The sequence below is a fragment of the Cheilinus undulatus genome, linkage group 15, assembly GCF_018320785.1.
Source record: "Cheilinus undulatus linkage group 15, ASM1832078v1, whole genome shotgun sequence".
NCBI lineage: Eukaryota > Metazoa > Chordata > Actinopteri > Labriformes > Labridae > Cheilinus > Cheilinus undulatus.
The window spans coordinates 37,150,644-37,170,293 of record NC_054879.1 but is presented as its reverse complement, the minus strand read 5'-3'; the positions used below and the strand labels follow the sequence as shown (position 1 = coordinate 37,170,293).

Below are 19,650 nucleotides of genomic sequence, written 5' to 3'. Positions count from 1 at the left end.
TAAGGACAAAAGTATTTGGTCACAACTGTTAATGATTGAATTCAGGTGTTTCAATCAGACCCATTTTCACAGGTGTATAAAATCAAGCACTTAGCCATGCAGTCTCTATTTGCAAAAGTTTGTGATATAAAATGGGTTGTCCTGAAGAGCTCAGAGACTTGAAGTGTGGTATTGTGATGGATGCCACCTTTGCAATAAGACAGTTAATGCAATTTCATCCTTGCTGGATATTTTACAGTCAATTGCAAGCGATTAGAAAAAGTGGGCATCAGGTTTTCTTACAGGATCAGAGCATAAATGTTAACTTCATTATGTCCCTAAGTGTAAGTGGAATTTTCCTGCAGGAAAATAAAGAAAAGCAAAAGAAAACTGAGTAATCCCTGGATATAAAAGTCATAAATACACATTTCTTTTGAAAGTTTTATTCAAAAAATTTCATATTCCCTTTACAAACTTCAAGCATATTTCTCAGTACTAAAGCTGGCAGAGCATCATGTTCTCTAGGAGTCAAAGATAAGATACAATTTAATTTCATCAGTAACTTTGGCAAAAATACAACAACAGACAGAGCTCTGTACAAAACTAAAGGAAAAAAACACTCATTGTATACAAAAACCTCCTGATGGTGATGCTACTCCCTCCACAGACTGATCTCTAAACGCATTCAACAAAACATAAGTGTCTCGCATTAGTCACACAGAGACAGAGATCAGAAATATGTCTGATTCTGGAGTATTTTCTGTCTTGTGTGCAGGTTTAACATGTGTACAGACTGACAGGAGTGTAAAATATGAAGAAGCAGCTACACTGGTGAGCCAGCTGACATATTTACTTCTCACAGAGCAGAAACAGAGGATTGCACTCATAGAACAGAACAGTGATGTCAAGAGGTCACACAGAAAGAGGCACTGAGTTCCTGTCAAATTTTCTGTTTCAAAATAACTCCTCTGTTCGTTTTTGTGAAGACAAGAGAAAGCACTGTGCGTTTCAGTGAGTGACTGCTTTGTGTTTTTACGTCATAGCTCTGATTCAGCGCTCAATAAAAGAGTCTGGAGCCACTAGGAGCGCTGAGGTATGTAAGCTGGACAATCTAATACAAGGAGTGTAGTTTTAGTGTTACACAGGCAAGTCTTTTGATAGCTGATATGCTGTTGAGTGGCTGTAAATTATTTCAGTTTAACTTAAATCAGGTAGAAAGACTAACAGACACTGATTAAACCAATACGGCCATGAATGAATAAATCAACAAACACTAGAGCCAAATGCAGAATGTTTTCTTCAAAAATCCTAACTGTTTATCTGACATGGGAGACTAACATTAAAAAAATAACAGAAGGAAACAGAAAAAAATAAGATAAAAGGCAAAATAGTTGGCAGCATGTCTGAAAGGAGGCGATGCAGAAATCATATGTGAAGCCACAGCAGCATGTTGACGTAAGAGACAGAGGCAATTACGATCACACATCCTGGACGTTCATGGCCTCCTGAGGCCAGCTGTACGTGTCAAGAGTGAATGAGTCGTAATCAGGACTGTAGATGTGAGACAACACGAACGCCTCCTTATCTTTAGGCTCAGGATACACTGATGCAATGTTGTTTTTGTATGCATAGTTGACAATCTGGAGAGGAGAAAATTAGAGACAGGAAAGTACCGTAGTTAAGGATCAGGAAAAAGAACAGATTTGGAGCAAAATAATAAACAGCCCTAGGTCTATTATCTTAGTCACTTTCTAAAAATTAAAGATGAAATCCAGCAAGATCATATGATTTTAAACCAAAACTAAAACATTTTGGTTATTTCAGAAAAAAAGTTCAAGTTTGGAAATAGGAAGGATCCACACTGCAGGAGCTAATATCTTATCGAGCGTATTTGTCTGTTTTGTAGCTGAAAATGTCCTTTAACACTTAGAATAAATCACACTCATATGGTTAGTACAGGTAAAACTCTAATTTCAAGATACAAAACAGAAACTTAGCCCTGAATTTATAACTAAGTCAGCAAAATCTGCCAATCAGGCAAGTCAATTTAACCTGCTAGGTGTCTAAAAATAGGATGTGCTAATTTAGAAAGAACATCTCGTTTCAAGTGACACAAGTTAAAATTGTTTGCCCCATGTGCAGATTTTTTTTAAATCCAAAAGATTTTATGTGCACTATCAGTATTTGTGAACACCTGTACAGGACATTATAGAAGTTTGGGTGACAGTTTATTTTAGTGAGCCTTATTACCTAGTAATTTTATAGTGATAATATATAAATAATAAGGTGGTGATAACCTTGTAGTAAGTTGGCCTTTCACCAAGAAATAATGGTAATATTGACTATTTACCTAGTAATAATGAATCAAGTAATTCCTTGTAATACTGTGGCAATTCTCTGGGAATTAGTTGGTATTTCTCCCAGTATTTTTTAGAAATAAGCTGATAAATGCCCGTATAAGTTGACTGATAATTCCAAGGTAATTTCTTTATTTTGTCCCACTTAATTAAAGTGAGTCCATCCTGAATAATTTTAAAGCTATTTTTAGGGTTGGGGGTTAGGGTGAAATACCCCCTAATTACCATAAAATTGCCACAATATTACAAGGAATTACTCAATAATTAATACATTATTACAAACTAAATACTTTCTCAATTTTACCATATTTCCAAGTTGCTACTCGGAAAATGTCAGCTTATTAGAAGGTAATATTCTTGATAAAATACTAAATAATTACCACTTATTACTATAAAATTACTAGGTAATCAGAGCCTCTAAAATAAAGTTCTACTGGAGTCTGTTGGGATTATTGTTTACTGTCAATAAAATGGACCAAATCATTTCAGTGCAGTCCCAGTGAGGATAATTAGCTATGAATAATACACTGCCTGGCCAAAAAAAAGTCGCCACCTGGATTTAACTAAGCAAATAGGTATGAGCCTCCTATTGGATAAATACTGCATGGGCGATTATCTTTCAGCGGGCAACAAGTTATTTAACCCCAGCTGATGCAATGATAATTCTCATTACTTAAAAAATGGATTTTTTCTTCCCTAATGGCACGGGCATATTCCAAGATGATAATGCCAGGATTCATCAGGCTCAAATTGTGAAAGAGTGGTTCAGGGAGCATGAGAGATCATTTTCACACATGGATTGGCCACCACAGAGTCCAGACCTTAACTCCATTGAGAATCTTTGGGATGTGCTGAGAAGGTTTTGCGCAGTGGTCAGACTCTCCCATCAACAATATTAAAATTAATGCAACACTGGATGGAAATAAATCTTGTGACATTGCAGAAGCTTATGAAAATAATGCCACAGCGAATGCGTGCTGTAATCAAAGCTAAAGGTGGTCCAACGAAATATTAGAATGTGTGTGACCTTTTTTTGGTGGGGACTTTTTTTTTGGCCAGGCAGTGAATATATATATATATATACATAGAAAATTCAGTAGAAGTTATCAAACTCTTAAGATAATTTTGACCTACATGCAGAAAGGTGGTAAAACTTAATTGGAGGAATTATAGACAGCTTACTATAAATTTACTTTAACTACTGTGCAACAATACTGTGGCTGAATGACTGAAGTTTGTGGTTTGTGAAAGACGACCAACCTTCACTGCGATTTTAAAGGACACCTCTCTGATCGTGTTTAGAGGAGGATAAAGTCTCCCCTCATTCAGGTGCTCCTCCGTCACCATGTCCGCTATCGCCTGAGAGAAACAACAGGAACAAGTTGATTTCATCTGAAATCACAGCATCATTGATGAGTTCATGTGTAGTTAAGAACTGGTAACTAAAGATAGCACCTCTGCTGTGGTGAGGAAGACATCGTCAGAAATGTGACGCACTCCACAGGCTATGACGCCCAAAGCCACGCCAGGGAAGACGTAGGCGTTGTTGCCCTGGCCGGGGTAGAAGGTGCGTCCATCAGAGAGCGTCACCTTATCAAATGGACTTCCACTGGCAAAGATGCCCCGACCCTGAGCACACAGAGGGGAGGAGACAGAGGAGAGCCTCATTAAAAGCTTTACAAACAGCAAGACAGTTGAGAGAGGGCGTTTACTTTCTATATGGAAAAACATTTAAAGAATGACTGCTGACTTTATACAACTCCAATGAGAGGACATTTTTTTCTCTGTAACAGCAGAGGGCAGTAAAGAGCTGTTATGAAAATATTAACAGGAAAAGAGGGCAGATTTTCACATGATTACTCTACCTTACGCACTAAAATCCTTCATGAAGCACTGAAAACACTGTACAGAACACTCACAGCATCATTTTACTTAAAGGAGAGTTCAGTTTCAACAATTTAGTGTTTTTTTTTTTTTTGTGAATTCTTGCCAATTCCTTCAAATGTCTTGTCTGTTGCTGACAATGTCCTGGTGTCATGTTATAGTGGTGTGTAAACCCACCTTAAATTTAGATTTACAGCCAGATACGATGGACTAAAACAGCAGTATTTATGGACCAATTTGATGCTTTTTACATGACATATCAAACACAAAAGCAGAGGATGCAATGTACCATGGAAGTCAGCAATGTATTTCTCCAAAAGGAGCTGAAAGCAAACAACACTTCATATATAAAACTGATTTTAACGTCTGTATGAGTGTAAAGATCTGCAACAAACACAGGATGGAAACAAAATAACTCTAACCTGATCTGTAGACAACCAGAAACCTATTCTCTGTGTGGATTATAGTACAGCAGTGCTGATTCATACCTCTGTGAGCTTATAGCACTGCTCAGCGGTGCACTCCGCTTTGCTGGTTGGATTACTCAGTGCAAAGATGATCGGCCTCTCGTTGAAGGACCCCATGTCTTTGATAATCTTCTCTGTAAATGCTCCTCCAATAGCAGCCACCCCTTCATGACAAGGAAACAAACCATGGTGAGGCTATCTTGCATGTTGCGTATGTTCTCAGACTGATTAAAAAGTCTGAGGTGAACTGTAAAATAAATCAATCTGCAGGATTAAGACATCAACAAGTCGTTTTTAACACAGTGCTTGTAAATCTTTGAATACGTTAAGTCATTTCATCATTATTTACTCTACAATTAAAGGTGCAGAAGATCACAGTTTTGATTAAAACCATGAAATTTGTTACATTTCATCCTTTCAGCCATGTTGGAATTAAGGCAAACAATAATACCATAAAGATCTAAAATATCAGAGGTTATAGATTTCACACATGGAGTGGGTTAGTTGATTTGTTTTTGTTGTGATGCTGAGCGGAGCTAAAGGAAGAAAATTCACCTTCAAAGGGTTTCTCTGTTTTTCCATAACTGACATACCAGGAAATACTGAACCAAAGACAGGCAATACAAAAACTCTAATTATTAAAATGTTTTTTACAAAATCCTTTGTTACCAAAATGTTTTTGAAGGATATTTCATTCCAACCCTACACTTCTCCTCCAGGTGGACTCACCTATGATGGTGGTGGGTTTGATGGTGTGCACCACCTCCTCCAGGGTCTTTATGTGAGGGTGATCGTGAGCAAACTCCTCCTTCTCATGGTTAAGATGGCTCCTTCCCTACATTTGTGAAAGCATTTTTTTCAATCCTCTCCTTTGCTTATTTCATAAAAGTAATATATTGTTACACTCTCACACACATTACCTTGACGATGAGACCTTTTGAGTCAACCATCCAGATTCTCTTGGCGGCCTCTTCTCTGCTCACTCCCTCTTTGGCCATGGCCATGATGAGCAGGTGAGCGATTCCCAGAGCAGCCTGGAATAAAAACACACATTTATTTTCCTCGATATTACAGTCTCTCGCACTCGTCGGCTGCTTTTAATGAAGCTCACACTTACACTATATGGACAAAAGTAATTGACCGCTCCTGTTAATTATTGATACTAAATGGGTGTTTCTGAAGAGCTCAGTGACTTCAAAAGTGGTACTGTGATGGATGCCACCTTTGCAATAAGACAGCTTGTGAAATATCATCCCTGCTGGATATTCCACAGACAGCTTTAAGTGTCTGTGGAATATCCAGCAGTGGAAGATGCTGGAGGAGAGATAATGGTATGGGGCTGTTTTTCAGGGTTTGGGCTAGGCCCCTTGTCCCTAGTGAAGGCCAATCTTAATGCTTCAGCATACCAAAACATTTTGGACAATGCTATGCTTCCAACTTTGTGGCAACAGTTTGAGAAAGGCTCTTTTCTATTCCAAAATGACTGTGCCCCAGTGCAAAACACGAGGACTATAAAGATAGTTTGATGAGTTTACTGGTCCTTGAATTTGACAAGCCTACACAGAGCCCTGACCTCAAACCCATTGAGCATCTTTGGAACATAGTGGAATGGAGTTGTGAGCCAGGCCTTCTCATCCAACATCAGTGCCTGACCTCATAAACACTCATTATGTTTCACCCTTGAAAAAACTTAAACTTATAACAAAGGTTGCAATTAGAGAAACAAAAAACTGCTCAAAGAATAAAACGTGCTGTGGATCTCTAAAGGGTGGCAGGGGATTATAGTTCCTCATTGCCACCCACTAATTCTATCAAAAGGATAGATCAACTTAAAATTTGACCCAAATCAAAAACAGGTGGGAGTCACTAGATTAAGGACGGGGGGGGGGGGGGGGGTTTAATCTCTCCCACACACATACTGACAATCAAAACCTGATGTTATTTCTGGGCAGCAATTTGCACAGAGAGTAAGAGTTGAGTAAAAGCTGAGTGACTCCAAAGTAGGATTCTCAATAAATGCTTGTATACTAAACTCTATTTTGTTGTTTGTGCAGTTTTTGTTAGTTTCTCTATTTGCAACTTTTACTCAAAAATCTTGTAGAAAGCCTTCCAAGAAGAGTGAAGGCAGTTACAGCTGCAAAAGGACGGACCACTCCATATTAAAGTGCATGACTACAAGGCTACACAAAAAATAACACATCTATTTGTATCGTACAAAAAAATTGCATTTTTCCATGGTAATAAGGGAAAAGACATACACGAGCTTCTACAAACATGAGATTCATTAAACCTAAAAATAAGTGCAAAAAAACACGTGGTTGTTTGAAAACATGTCAAGAATCGGCCATAGGTTTTTCTTAGGAACTCCCTTAAGAACAAATTTAAGAAAAAAATATAACAAGTTATTGCCAAGTGAAGCCTGTAGTTTGTAAATCTTCTCACCTCGCCAGCTCCTTGGAAAACAAACTTGTGGTCTAACAGTTTATTCTTCGTGATCTTCAGAGCTGCTAGGATTCCAGCGACAGCCACTGATGCTGTTCCTGAAAGACAAAGAAAAGCAGGATTACTTTACAGGTTAAAACGGTTTCTACTAGGGCTGTCAAGATTAATCACATTAATTGAGATTAATTAAGGCCTATGATTTGGCCCTTTCAACACACTTTGGCAAAGCCTCTGCTGAATCTTGGAAAATAACTCCAACACTGCTCCTAAATGACTCAATCCACCTTTAAAAACTCAGACAGCTCAGTGGACAAGTCAAAAGTCAACTGCACCTTATTTTATCAAACATTTAAATTTTTGCTGTCCCCTCTTTACTTTTCAATTCATACTAAGTTCCTTTTTTCTGTGGTTAAGTTTATGACATAATCTTCAATCCACCTCTAAAATCAGGTCTGGATCAGTTTGGCTCAGCTGGTAGCAGGATCAAATCATAATCAAAGGGCAAGTTTGGTGCATATCTTCCCCCCACTTTCTTTCCCCATTTTATCTGTCTCTCTTCAGCTGTCATATCCAGTACAAGCAAAAGCCACCCCCACCCCCCAAAATGAAAAAAATCTAAAAATAGTTATTAAAAAGGACACAATTAATTGTAATCAACTACAGGAATGCTGAGATTAATCACTATTTTTTTTGTAAAGATTCATTTTTAGGCTTTTATGCCTTTATTCTGAAAGAAAGAAAATGGGAAAGAGTCAGAAAGAAGAATTGGGACGGACATATGGGAAATCAGCCACTGGCCGGACTTGAACCTACACCCCTGGGTGACCCAACCACCAGGCCATCTGCACCCCACGATTATCTTTTGACAGCACTAGTTTATACTTGTTTCCTGGTTTTTGTTAAGCCCATATCAGAAAGTATATTGATGAAGTATCTAACCATGAAGGGCATCTAATAAATAATCTGAGGGTCAGAGCTGCTGATTTAAAGGATCATTTTTAAACTTTCAGTACAATTCTTATGCATGTACATTGTTCTTAAAGATAAAGGGTCACATGTTTTATAGAGAGCTTTTATTTGGCTACAAGAAAGCAGGATGAATAGTCTATGTTCTAGAGAAAAATCCTCTACAGTGAGTTTGATTCATTTAATCCTAATCTCTTGTAATCTGTGTTTTTTAATTCTTTAGAGGTTGGGGTGTTTCTGGGGAAAGCAGGGAAGAAATAAATAGATGGTAAAAAATCCTTCTTTAACCCAGAAAAGCCAAAGTTAAGGCCAAGTCTCTCTGAGTATGAGTGAAAAGAGTAAAGAAAACACACATTTGTTTTAATACCTTGGATGTCGTCATTGAAGGTGCAGTATCTATTCCTGTATTTGTTGAGGATGCGAAACGCGTTGCTGTTGGCAAAATCCTCAAACTGTATCAGGCAATTCATCCCATATCTGCAGAAGGACGGAGTGGTGGAGTCAGACGTCTGGATCGCTGACACACAGACAATCTTTATAAAAACATTTTCACTTACTTGTCCGTCACAGCCTGCATGAACTCGTCGATCAGCTCATCATACTCCTTCCCTCTGATTCTCTTGTGTTTTAGGCCGATGTAGAGGGGGTCATCGAGCAGCGCCTGGACCAGTCCATCAGTAACAGACATCATCAGTATGAATATATAAATGATAGGCAAAGCACCTGTCTGATCAGACAGATTCTAACTTCTGCAGCAGCTTATTTAACATTCTGCATCTGTCATCACCTGGTTGTCCGTGCCGACATCCAGCAGCACGGGGAGACACTGCTGCGGCCGAACGCCACCGCAGGCCGTGTACAGAGCCAGCTTTCCCACAGGAATCCCCATCCCATAACTCCCCAGGTCACCCAGGCCGAGGATACGCTCTCCGTCTGTCACCACAAGGGCCTGAACACAAAATACATAGAAGCAGATAAGAAGGAGAAGCAGCTATGTATTTATGTGAGTGTTCGTCAGGGTGTTACCTTTATGTCTTCTTCAGGCCAGGAGTTGAGCATGGTGGCGATGTGGCCTCTGTCATGGATGGTGATGAAAAGTCCTCTGTGAACAAATAAGATGAAATTATAAAGCAGCAGATTTGTGAGAGAAAACACTGTTAATCCTTGAATATTGGCAAGTATATTGTCTAATTTCCAGTAATTTGTTTACTTGAGTGTCTAGAAATAAAAGATGTGTGTCCAAATAACTTCGTACATCTTATTTCAAGATGCTCATGTAAAATATGCTTTCCTGCAGTGGCAGGACAAGTAATTCAGCATTAATTTTTGGCTTTTATATTACGATAACTCTTTGCAATCTAGATTTGTCTAGTTATTTTGGCATATTACAGGTGTAATGATATATTTTTGACAAATACAGGTGCCAGAATTTGATTATTGCAAGATATGTAAAAAAACTTTGTACTTTTTAAAACAGTTTCTTGCACACTGCCAGTTCATCCTACGCAGTCAATCAAAAAAAAAAAAAAAAAAAATCAAAAGAGCCTTGACACTTGGAATGTAAACATCATCCATGGTTTTATGAAGCCTTAAAAATAAGAATATGAATAATAAAACTCAAGTTAAAATAAACTGTGGGGTTGGAAAGGCAGATCACTGCCACCTCTTTTGGTTCTATATAACGAAATAAATATTTGGGGGAAATATTTGAAAAATCACAGCATATTTTCAGGCTCTATTGATAAGTTTGGAGGTTTGTTTTGGTGGTCTGCCAGCAGGGCAGACTGCTGCTACATTACATAACAGGCGGAAAATCACAGGAAAGTCTCATGATATGGGCAGACTTTTCCACAGAGATTGAGAAGGATTTGCATGATCCAAAAAGAAAAAATGGGTTTTATGCATCTGTATAAAAAGAAAATGTAGCTGACGGTGTGTCGCAGTCATCCTTTATATCCACTTAGCTTGTTTAGCTTGCATAATTGTAATACAAGTGTTTACAAGTGAATCAATAAGAATCTAAATCAGCTCTTATGGACAGGTTTATTTACACACATTTAGAATCTGCGCTTTGTCTAGGCAAACACAGTTCAGTTTAAATAACCCAAAGTGGTAGTGAAAATGATCTCACCTGGGTCTCCTGAAGGCGAGTCCGTACTGTTGGCAGGCCAGGCCGACGGTGGGAGTGTAGACGATGGGCATGAACTCCTCTATGTCAGAGGTGAGCAAACGGTAAAACAGTTTTTCATTTCTGTCCTGCAGCGTCATCAGAAGGATGTACCTGAGAAAAAGACAATCTTGTTATCAAGACATCAAAGATTTATTTACACACAATGAAATTATTGAATTCAGTGGTGGCCAGTGCATAACTCTCCAAACACAGGCAATGCATCTAGTTTGTTCGATTGATGCTAACACATAATGGAAACTGCCATTAACAACTTTATAAATAATAATTTTAACGCAGGTAATCTTCTATTTTATTGAACAATGTTTAGTAAAATAGATTATTTCTTAAGTTAAGAGATGCTAAGTGTGTCGGATGCATCCATCCATTTTCTTCTGCTTATCCAAGGCTGGGTTGAGGTATTAACAGGTTAAACAAGTCAACCCAGACTTCTCTCTCCAGAGGCATTCCCAGGCCAGATGAGGAATACAATCTCTCCGGTGAGTCCTGGCTCTACTCCCAGGTCTCCTCCCAGTTGAATGCATCTGTAAGACTTCCAGAGGGAGGCAACCAGGATGCATTCTACTCAGATACCTGAACCACCTCAACCAGCTTCAATTCTACCCTCACTTGTGAACAAGAGTCCAAGATACGTGAACTCCTTCACTTGGGGCAAAGACTCACTCCCCATCCAGAGGGAGCAGTCCACCATTTTCTGACAGAGAACAACGGCCTTAGACTTGGAAGTGCTGACTCTCATCCCAACTGCTTCACACTTAGCTTCATCCCGGAAGTCCTTGGCTAAAGAAGCCAACAGACCAACAACATCTCCAAAAAGCAGAGATGAAATCCTGCAGTCACCCACCCAACCAAAACCTCCCCTCCCCCTAGCTGTGCACTGAGATGCTGTCCATGAAAATCACAAACAGAATCAGAGACAAGGGTTAGCCCTTGCAGAGGCCGACATGCACCGAAAGTGTGTCCAACCTTTTGCCTAGGATGTGAACACAGCTCTCATTTGGTTACAAAGGTTATAAAGCTCTCATTTGGTTATAAAGGGACATGATGGCTCACCACATTACCTTCCATATGACCTCTGTGAGACATGATCACTACAACTCCCAACTGCCCTGCCTTAAGAGGCCTTGCAAGAGTAAAGAGCTGGTCCACTTTCCCCGTGGCCAGGATGGAACCTGCACTGTTGCTCCTGCATCCAAGCTTCGACAATCGGCACGAGTCTCTTCCAAGACTTTTAGTGTGAAACGCCAATAACTTAGGCACACCCAGTTGTCCCCCTTTTTAAAAATAGGAACTACCACCCCAATCTAACAAAGGTACTGTGCAAGATGACACTGAAGAGGCGTCACCCATGATAGCCCAATGTGTCAAATGGGCTGGGTTAATTTAGCTCAGATGTTCAGCAAACAAAGGCAGTGTGACACTTGGTGCTCATTTACACCACAGGAGTGAATGGAAGAACATTTTTCTGTTGGGCTTGGGCTGTAAAATAAGTCAATTTAGACATATTGTCTATTTTTTGTAACTATTAAATTCAGCTCTACTCTACTCTAAAATACTATCTATTTAAGTTATTTTATGCATAATTTTCTTATCTAAGGGAAGGCTTATGGTGCTTTTTTTATCTAAGAAGTCTGATGTTGCATGCGACTGGCATTGTCAAAGATAAGATAAAATGGAAAGCACCATTAGCTTATAGGTCTTAATGTGATGACATGTAAAACATATTTAAAATAACTGTGGTGATTTCTGTTTTGTACATCGAAGGTAAATATGAAGTCTTTCACATTATAGCCTAAGTTGTAAATATCCTGCAGACAACCTGAAACTTCAAGATGGTAACATTGTCACTGTAAGCATAATGCTGATATCATCATTTAGCTCAAAGTACAGCCTCAGAAAGGTTTTATCTATCAGATCTCACTGATATGAGATTGGCTCTAGCGTGACTCATTTAATACAATGAAATAGCAGTTTTGTGATAAAGGGTGCATGGAAAGAACAAACACTTAAGGCAAGAATCAAATAGGGATGTGGCAGTTTTAGAAGGTTGACGCTGCTTTATAGCCTTTGATGTGGCTGCAATTAGACAACTGCAGCAACTGTGGGCAACAAATGTGACTCACTTAAGATCTGACCACACAAGAAGGAGCCCTAAGTCATTCAACATCAGAGATTGCATTGTTTAAGTCTTGCAGAGCTCTCTGGGGTGCTCCAATAGGTGTTTTCACACAACATTTCTGCATTAGTGCCGTAATGAAGCATTGCCGTCTTTGCGCCTTGATACATTCATACTGATACTACAACAGCCTGATAGTACATGCTTCTGTCTGTGAATTCACAGTACATTCAGCATTGTGGAACAGCGTGAGAGCACAGTGCAGAAGGAGCTCCCCACTGGCTCCACCAATCCTGTTCATGCCTTTGTTTCTACATCTGAAGACAGCACAGAGGTAGGATCACCTTGTCCCCCCTTTCTGCCTCTGCAGCGTTCACAGGCAAGGCGAAACGTCAGGGCATGAAGGGCATGAATATCATGGCTTTCAAAGGCACTGTGAATCCATCTAATGTCTTTTCTCATACTTGTCCAGTGGGTTGGTGCGCGTTTCGTAGCTCTTCATGACGCGCAGCACTTGAACGTCCTGGGAGAGGAAGCAGGGTGGCAGCAGGCCGTGGATGCCCAGTTGCAGGCGCTCCTCCAGGGTGAATGCCATACCCTGCAGGGTGAAGAGAGAGAGAGAGAGAGAGAGAGAGAGAGGGAGAGGGGGGGAGGGAGCGATTATACAACTGTGATCATCTCTGAAAGAGTTCAGTCAGGGCAAAGTACCCAAACTAAATAAGACATCTGAAAACCCAGACCAGAGTGACTCATGTGTTAGTCATCAGAGGATGTTAGTTATGAGTCATACCCACACCCAAATACAGTGGTCTTTTAGATCCTTTCTCAAACTTAGGAATTATTTGCCATTTTAAGTGGAAACATAACAGAAAAACAAAATGCCTGCATAGGGACTTCGAAAACTCCTACAATGTCTTAGCAACTTCAACAACACAAGGCCGTGTGTTTCTATCTGCAGCAGCCTTGCATCGCTCTGCCGTCTGGTTACATTTAGATCTGCTTCTCTTCTGCTGGCACGCTTTCCAAAAAGTGATTGAGGGGGAGTGCGAGGTTTAATCTATTTATTCTGTCCAATAGTGGGGGAGCCTGGACTCACTCCCCTGTCAGCTCCACTTCTCTTCCATCGCCTCTGCTTCAGCACTCCCTCCGTTTCTTCTCTTGTCTCGCACGGCAGAGAAAACACTGACCTACATGGAGAATAAACTGGCCTTCTATGGTCAGTCTAATCTACTATTGGATTATCAGTTTTAATAACACATCGTTACTTTTCCAGGAATAATTATGTCCGGATTTTTCCCCAGTGAGTGCTAAGTTACATTTGGTTGAAAATGGGATTCGAACCCTGCTCCACCTTTTTAAGGCAACTAGAACACAGTTACGTTATCAGTGCATCACAAAACTATTTTTTTTTTTATGATTTTGATGGCATATTCAGTCAAGGGCTGCAGAGGAATTGGAAGCATTGATTGTAGTGGCATTTCTCTGAAATCATTTTGTTTTGCTTGGTGTAATCCCATCAACTCAAACACTTAATCTCAACACTGCAAAGCTCCAATTTGAGCAAGTCTGCAGTGCTGTGAAAAGTATTTGTCACACTTTAGTGTTTCAGATCGCCAAACAAATGTTAATATTAGAGATAACCTGAGCTAACATGCAGTTTTAAAATGATGACTTCATTTGTTAAGGAAAAAAAGCCATCCAAACCTACCTGGCCCTGTGTGAGAAAGTAATCACCCCCTAAACCTAAGAATGAGTCTTTAACATCCCTATGGAGGAATTTTGGCCCCTTGTCTTTGCAGAATTGTTTAACTCAGCCACATTAGAGGGTTTTCCTGTATAAATGTCCTGTTTAAGGTCATGCCACAGTATCTCAATCAGATTTAAGTCCGGACTTTGACTAGGCCACTCCAAAACCTTCATTTTGCTTATTTAAGCCATTGAGAGATGGACTTGCTGGTTTTTTTAGACCATTGTCCTGCTGCTTAACCCAAATCCATTTGAGCCTGAGGTCAAGAACTGTTGTTATGATGTTCTTTTGATGAACTGAACTGACTTTGTTTCTCATCTGTTATTGTACTTCTTTAGATGGTGCCATGATTTGTTGCTCTTTGAGATCTTTCAGCCTACTCTGCTTTGTCTGACAGGTTCTATTTAAGTTATTCCTTGATTTAGAAGGTCTGGCAGTAATCAGTCCTGGGTGTGGCTGGATAAAATGTTAATTTAAAAACAGTCTTTTGTTTTTACTCAGGTTATCTTTGTCAAATATTACAATTTGGTGATCTGAAACATTCAAGAGTGACAGATATGCAAAAAAATAAATAAATCAGGAAGGAGCAAAATACTTCTCACAGAAAGAAAGAAGAAAAAGATAAAGAAGAAGGAGAATTAAGACTAGGTTCCTGTTCAGGTACTTGAGCCATGACTTTGAGGCGGACAGACTCCTAGGATTAACTGACCCACAAGGCTAGAAAGAACTGGGTGGCTGAAATCGGAGAATGGTGGATTTACATGAAGAGGGCTGTGAGACCTAAAGACTTGTCCACTTTTCAACTTTGTAGTTGTTGAGTATGATGTACAGCTCAATAGTTCAGTCATTTTAGCTTAAATAAACTGCATAAAACTTGAAGATCAGAGTTATTTTGTGTGTGAATGCTTGAAGAATCTTGCGACACTGGAAGTTTTCTGATATAATCATAGATGGGCTATCATCTTTAAAATGATCAAAAACTTCTGAGCTAGTTTATTATTTCTTACCAATGCAAACTCGGTTAAAATAGCATGTTATTTTCTGAAAAAGTTACTCTAAGAGTTTAACATCTTTAACTTAATTTAAAGTAATCTGAGGTAAAATAAGCCTGTTTTAAGAGGTTATATGCTTCTTTTGAACACAGCAGGATAAAACAAATTGTTTGAAACTAGTTATTTGTCTCATTTTCATTCTCTTTTTTGCCTTTAATCCACATTTTTGTATCTTATCAGGAAAAAACTGCACTGGAAGAAGCTGAAGCATCTAAAAAATTTAGTCTTAAAGTTCTCAGAGTGTTTTCTCGGGGTATAAAATGCCCAGGGAAAACATTTAGTGGGTGGATTTGATTTCCACCCTCTCGTCTTACAATCATTGCATCTATGTTTTTCCACATGCTGCATGCTTTCAACAGCTGAGCAACGCTGTACCAGCTACAGGCTTCACACTTGATAGCTGCAAACAATGTGAATCTGCCTGCCAGAGGTCATTAAAAGGAGAAACTCTGATGCACTGGAGCATTTCATATCAGTGAGATTAACAAGTGTGCAGGGCGAGCTTCAAATACAACAATCTAACAACACAAAAAACGTGGACAACAAAAAGCAGCTGAAGAGAAAGTCACAGATTAACAGAGTTAAGCTAAACCCATTAGAGCCAGCAGGTTAGAGTAAATCCATTAAGGTGATACTCTGAGCAGTGGCTGTAAGTAACGGCTGTATGCACAGTCTGTCAGAGTGAAAGTAAACGTGGACGTTTGATGACTTCAGTCCAACCTTATCAAGGATTTATGGGAATTTACAACTTAATAAGACTGTTTGCAACATTATGACCAAATATAGTGAACAGGAGAGTTATTTTATGGTTATGAACAATGGAGTGGCTCAGTGTCAATGCCAGAAGGTCAGGTAGAACGGACTGCTAAAAAAAAAAAAAACATAAAATAAAATCCACTGTGGTATAATAACTATGGTTGCAAACTATTTTTAACCTTTGAGCTTTATTTCATAAAATATATAACATCACAAGTGTTGTTTTTAAGTAAAAGTCCTTTTCCCATCTAAAAGGTGCTGACTCTTTCCTCTTAACTGTGAGTCAACACGTTTCTGCTGACTGGGCACCAGCTGAGAAAGGAACTGGGATGACCTCCCATTAAACCTAAATCAAAGCAATAAACTCAGCAAAAGTGTCCGCAACTGTCCTGCTATTTCTGTGCAGCTAACAAAGCAGCAAAAGTATTTCCTATTTACTCTGAGTTTGGAGATAAATGCAGTTAAAAAGACCAGATGAGTAATGGGGTGAATGTTTTAGCACAGTTGCATAAGGAACTTAACTGAAAATAATCCACATCATGGCTGCAAAAACACTGATGTGACTGGGACAGGTAAAGTTTCCATACTTAAATACTATGTGATACAGCATGCTTAAACATCTAACAGCCTTTAAAAGTTGTATGAGGATTTTTAATAGTACCAAGAGCTTAAAAACAACATACAGGTGCATCTAAAAAAATAGAATATCACCTAAAATCCCATTTTCCTTGTGGTTTACTTCAGAAAGTCAGATTTCCATATATTCTAAATTGATCTCTCACAAAGTTAAACATTTCAAGACTGTGTTTAGCTTGATGATTATAGCTCAAATAAATAAAAAAATCAGTTTTTTGACTATTGTGGAAAAGTCCAATTTTGCTAAGGTTTCCTCAGTCTTCATTCTCTCACTCTGGATCAGTACACACAACCACAATCATGGGGAAGACTGCTGCCTTGACTCTTGTCTTGTCCAGCTCACAATGATTGTCGCCTGCCACAAGGAGGGTAAGCCACCGAAGGAGTGGGCTGAGGCCGGAGTTAGTGGATGAAGAGCCTCCACACACAGACAGGTCCAGGGAATGTGCTACCAGTGTTGTGTTCTTAATGTTGAGACACTTCTGAACCCCAGACTTTATAAGCTTTTCACCTGAGCTAGGAAGAAAAAGAACTGGACCGTCACTCAGTGGTCTAAAGTCCTGTTTTCAGATTTTGCATTTCATTTGGAAATCAATGTCCCAGAATCTGGAAGAAGATCTAAGAGGCACAGAATCCAAGGTGCTTGAAATCCAGGGATTTCAGTTTCCACAGTCAGTGATGGTTTGGGGCTTTATCAGGTCCAGAGTCAACGCTGTCAGCCATCTACCAAGTGAGTTAGAGCCCCTCATGCTTCCATCTACTGAGAGGCTTTATGGAAATACTGATTTCTTTTTCCAGCAGGACTTGGTACCTGCCAGCAGTACAGCCAAAACTACCAGAAACTGGTTTGCTGACCATGGCATTACAGTACTGTGTATTACTAAACTCCATAGAGGATCTCAGGGTAAAAGACAGTAGACTCAACAATGGATGAGCTGACGGCTGCTATCAAAGCAGCCTGAGCTTCGTGACACCCCAGCAGTGCCACGGACTGATTGGCTCAATGCCACATCACACAGATGCACTAATTTGTGCAAAAGGAGCTCCAACCACTTGCTGATTGCATACATGAGAATAATTTTCCAGAAGGTCAACATTTAAGTATTACAAATCCTATTTTTGGACTGGTGTTTTTTTTGATTTTCTAATATTTTGAGAGTGAATTTTTGATTTGTGTGAGCTGTACGCTGTTAACATCAAAATTAAAAAAAAAAAAAGTCTTGAAATATTTCACTTTGTATGAGATGATTCTAAAATAAATGGAGATTTCATATCACAAGAAAAAATTAATTTTCATCCACAAGCAAAAGACAGAGGGATAGCATTGTTTAATTTGCACACACACTGTATCTGTTACAAAACATTTGCAATTAAGGCAGTATATTATTTTATAATATAAAAGCAACAAATCCCCCAACATGTGTTTTTTGAAGGTTCACTTTTTTTTTTTAAACTTTTATACCTCTAAAAGAGAGACAGGGTGGAAGATAGGGTGGGGAACTGAAGAAGAATAGAATGGCTTACAACAGCCTAGACTGCAGCCTCTGCTCCTGGACTGCTGACATACTCACTGGCACCTTGTGCCAAAAATATTTGGTGCAAAGTGGTTCCTTCTTACTCTGGTTTGATTTTGCCATTCATGCAGTGACTTGCAGATATGCACGTTCCATTACCATATGTTGTATGCAGGGGTGTAGTGTTGTTTGTAGCAACACAGAGAGGATGTAATTGTTTGACTTTGAGAAACCATGTGCTGTAACTGGACGTTGTTGTGTAGAAATGAGAAAAACAGCAGAGGAAGGTATTTGCCTCCAGGTGACAGCCAAATGTACATGACCCTCCATAGAGCTCACCTTGTTGAGGTGTGGGTTTCTGGTGATGTCGTAGCCCCTCTTCTTGGTGCTGACGCTGCCCTTGCGGCTCGTCCCGGAGTGGCAGACCCGCACAGCCTGGAGGAAGGCCGGTGCACCCCTGGAAGAGTGGCCCGGGGAGCCGGCGAGGACCCTCATGCCGCCCGCCGCCGTACGTCTGCACAAAGACAGAGCGGCTCTTCCTGGTAGGGAGTTCATGCTGCCTGCGGAGCAAAAACACATCAAGTAACACCCAGTCTAACCCTCCTGCTGCTGGTGAGAGTCACCTATCAGGTCAAAGAGAGGACGCTCGACCTACAAGTCCAGACATACCGAGAATAACACGAGTTCAGCATGTCTGTGCTCCTGTAAACAACCCAACTGTCTCAACCGTTAACGTTAGCTTACACAGGCTGAGTCACAGCCGTGCACAACAGGTGCATCAGGAAAATAGGGATTATTTTAAAAAGACAAATATATTAATTTGTGTTCGAGGAACAATTCCGTAGCAGAGACTTAACACCAGTCTATGTATTCATGTGAAGCCCCTGCTGTCATCCCGCTCCAGCTCAGCTAGCCGCTGTTAGCTGCTTTTATGAAATTCATTGTTTTTAATGGAACAATCTGCGCAGCTGCTAATGCTAGCCTGCCATGTAGCTATCATCCAGTTAGCCTCACCTGAAACCGACGTGAAGCTGCAGTAGCCCGGACTTCAAATCTTCACAGGAGCCGCTGCTTTGCTCCTGTTAACGATCGCTGATGTTATCAGTGGACGATGGGGCGGATCGACAGCTAACAGCTGATCCTGGATCCTTTGACATTGAGAGTTTCGCTTCCCCGTCCACTCAGTCAGTTAGTCGGCCTCTCTGAGCAGAGGAGCCACCAATCGGACAGCAGCCTAACGGGCACGAGGAGGGCCAACCTCCGCCTCCCCTCCCCCAAATAAGTGAACATCATGGACAATATAAAACTAGGAAGGAGGCAGTCTTATCGATATGCTCCTTTTCAGAGACAAGGGGAATCAGAGAAAGGAGAGATATAAAGTTTGAAAGTGAGAAATTCAACCTTTGAACATATAATGTTGTTTGCAAGATTATGTTTTTATTTCAAACAGAACAAAGTGTTTGGTTTGTTTCCCCCATATAAACTTAGCACAAAAGTAAGGAAATTTGAAGTCACAATTCTTCTTGGCAATAAATCATATACAGAT

General features: G+C 39.9%; 1 protein-coding gene across 1 annotated transcript; it reads right to left on the bottom strand.

Moving 5' to 3' along the window:
* Positions 1-413: 413 nt before the first annotated feature.
* Positions 414-19,337, bottom strand: me3 (malic enzyme 3, NADP(+)-dependent, mitochondrial). Its single transcript, XM_041807559.1, has 15 exons — positions 19,119-19,337; positions 18,444-18,664; positions 12,864-12,997; positions 10,227-10,376; positions 9,122-9,197; positions 8,883-9,044; positions 8,653-8,756; positions 8,463-8,572; positions 7,130-7,227; positions 5,608-5,721; positions 5,417-5,522; positions 4,709-4,851; positions 3,792-3,965; positions 3,597-3,695; positions 414-1,619 (listed from the first exon to the last, which is right to left on the bottom strand). The coding sequence occupies exons 2-15, from the start codon at positions 18,657-18,659 to the stop codon at positions 1,458-1,460; spliced, it is 1,848 nt and encodes a 615-aa protein (XP_041663493.1). The 5' UTR covers positions 18,660-18,664; positions 19,119-19,337; the 3' UTR covers positions 414-1,457.
* Positions 19,338-19,650: the final 313 nt, after the last annotated feature.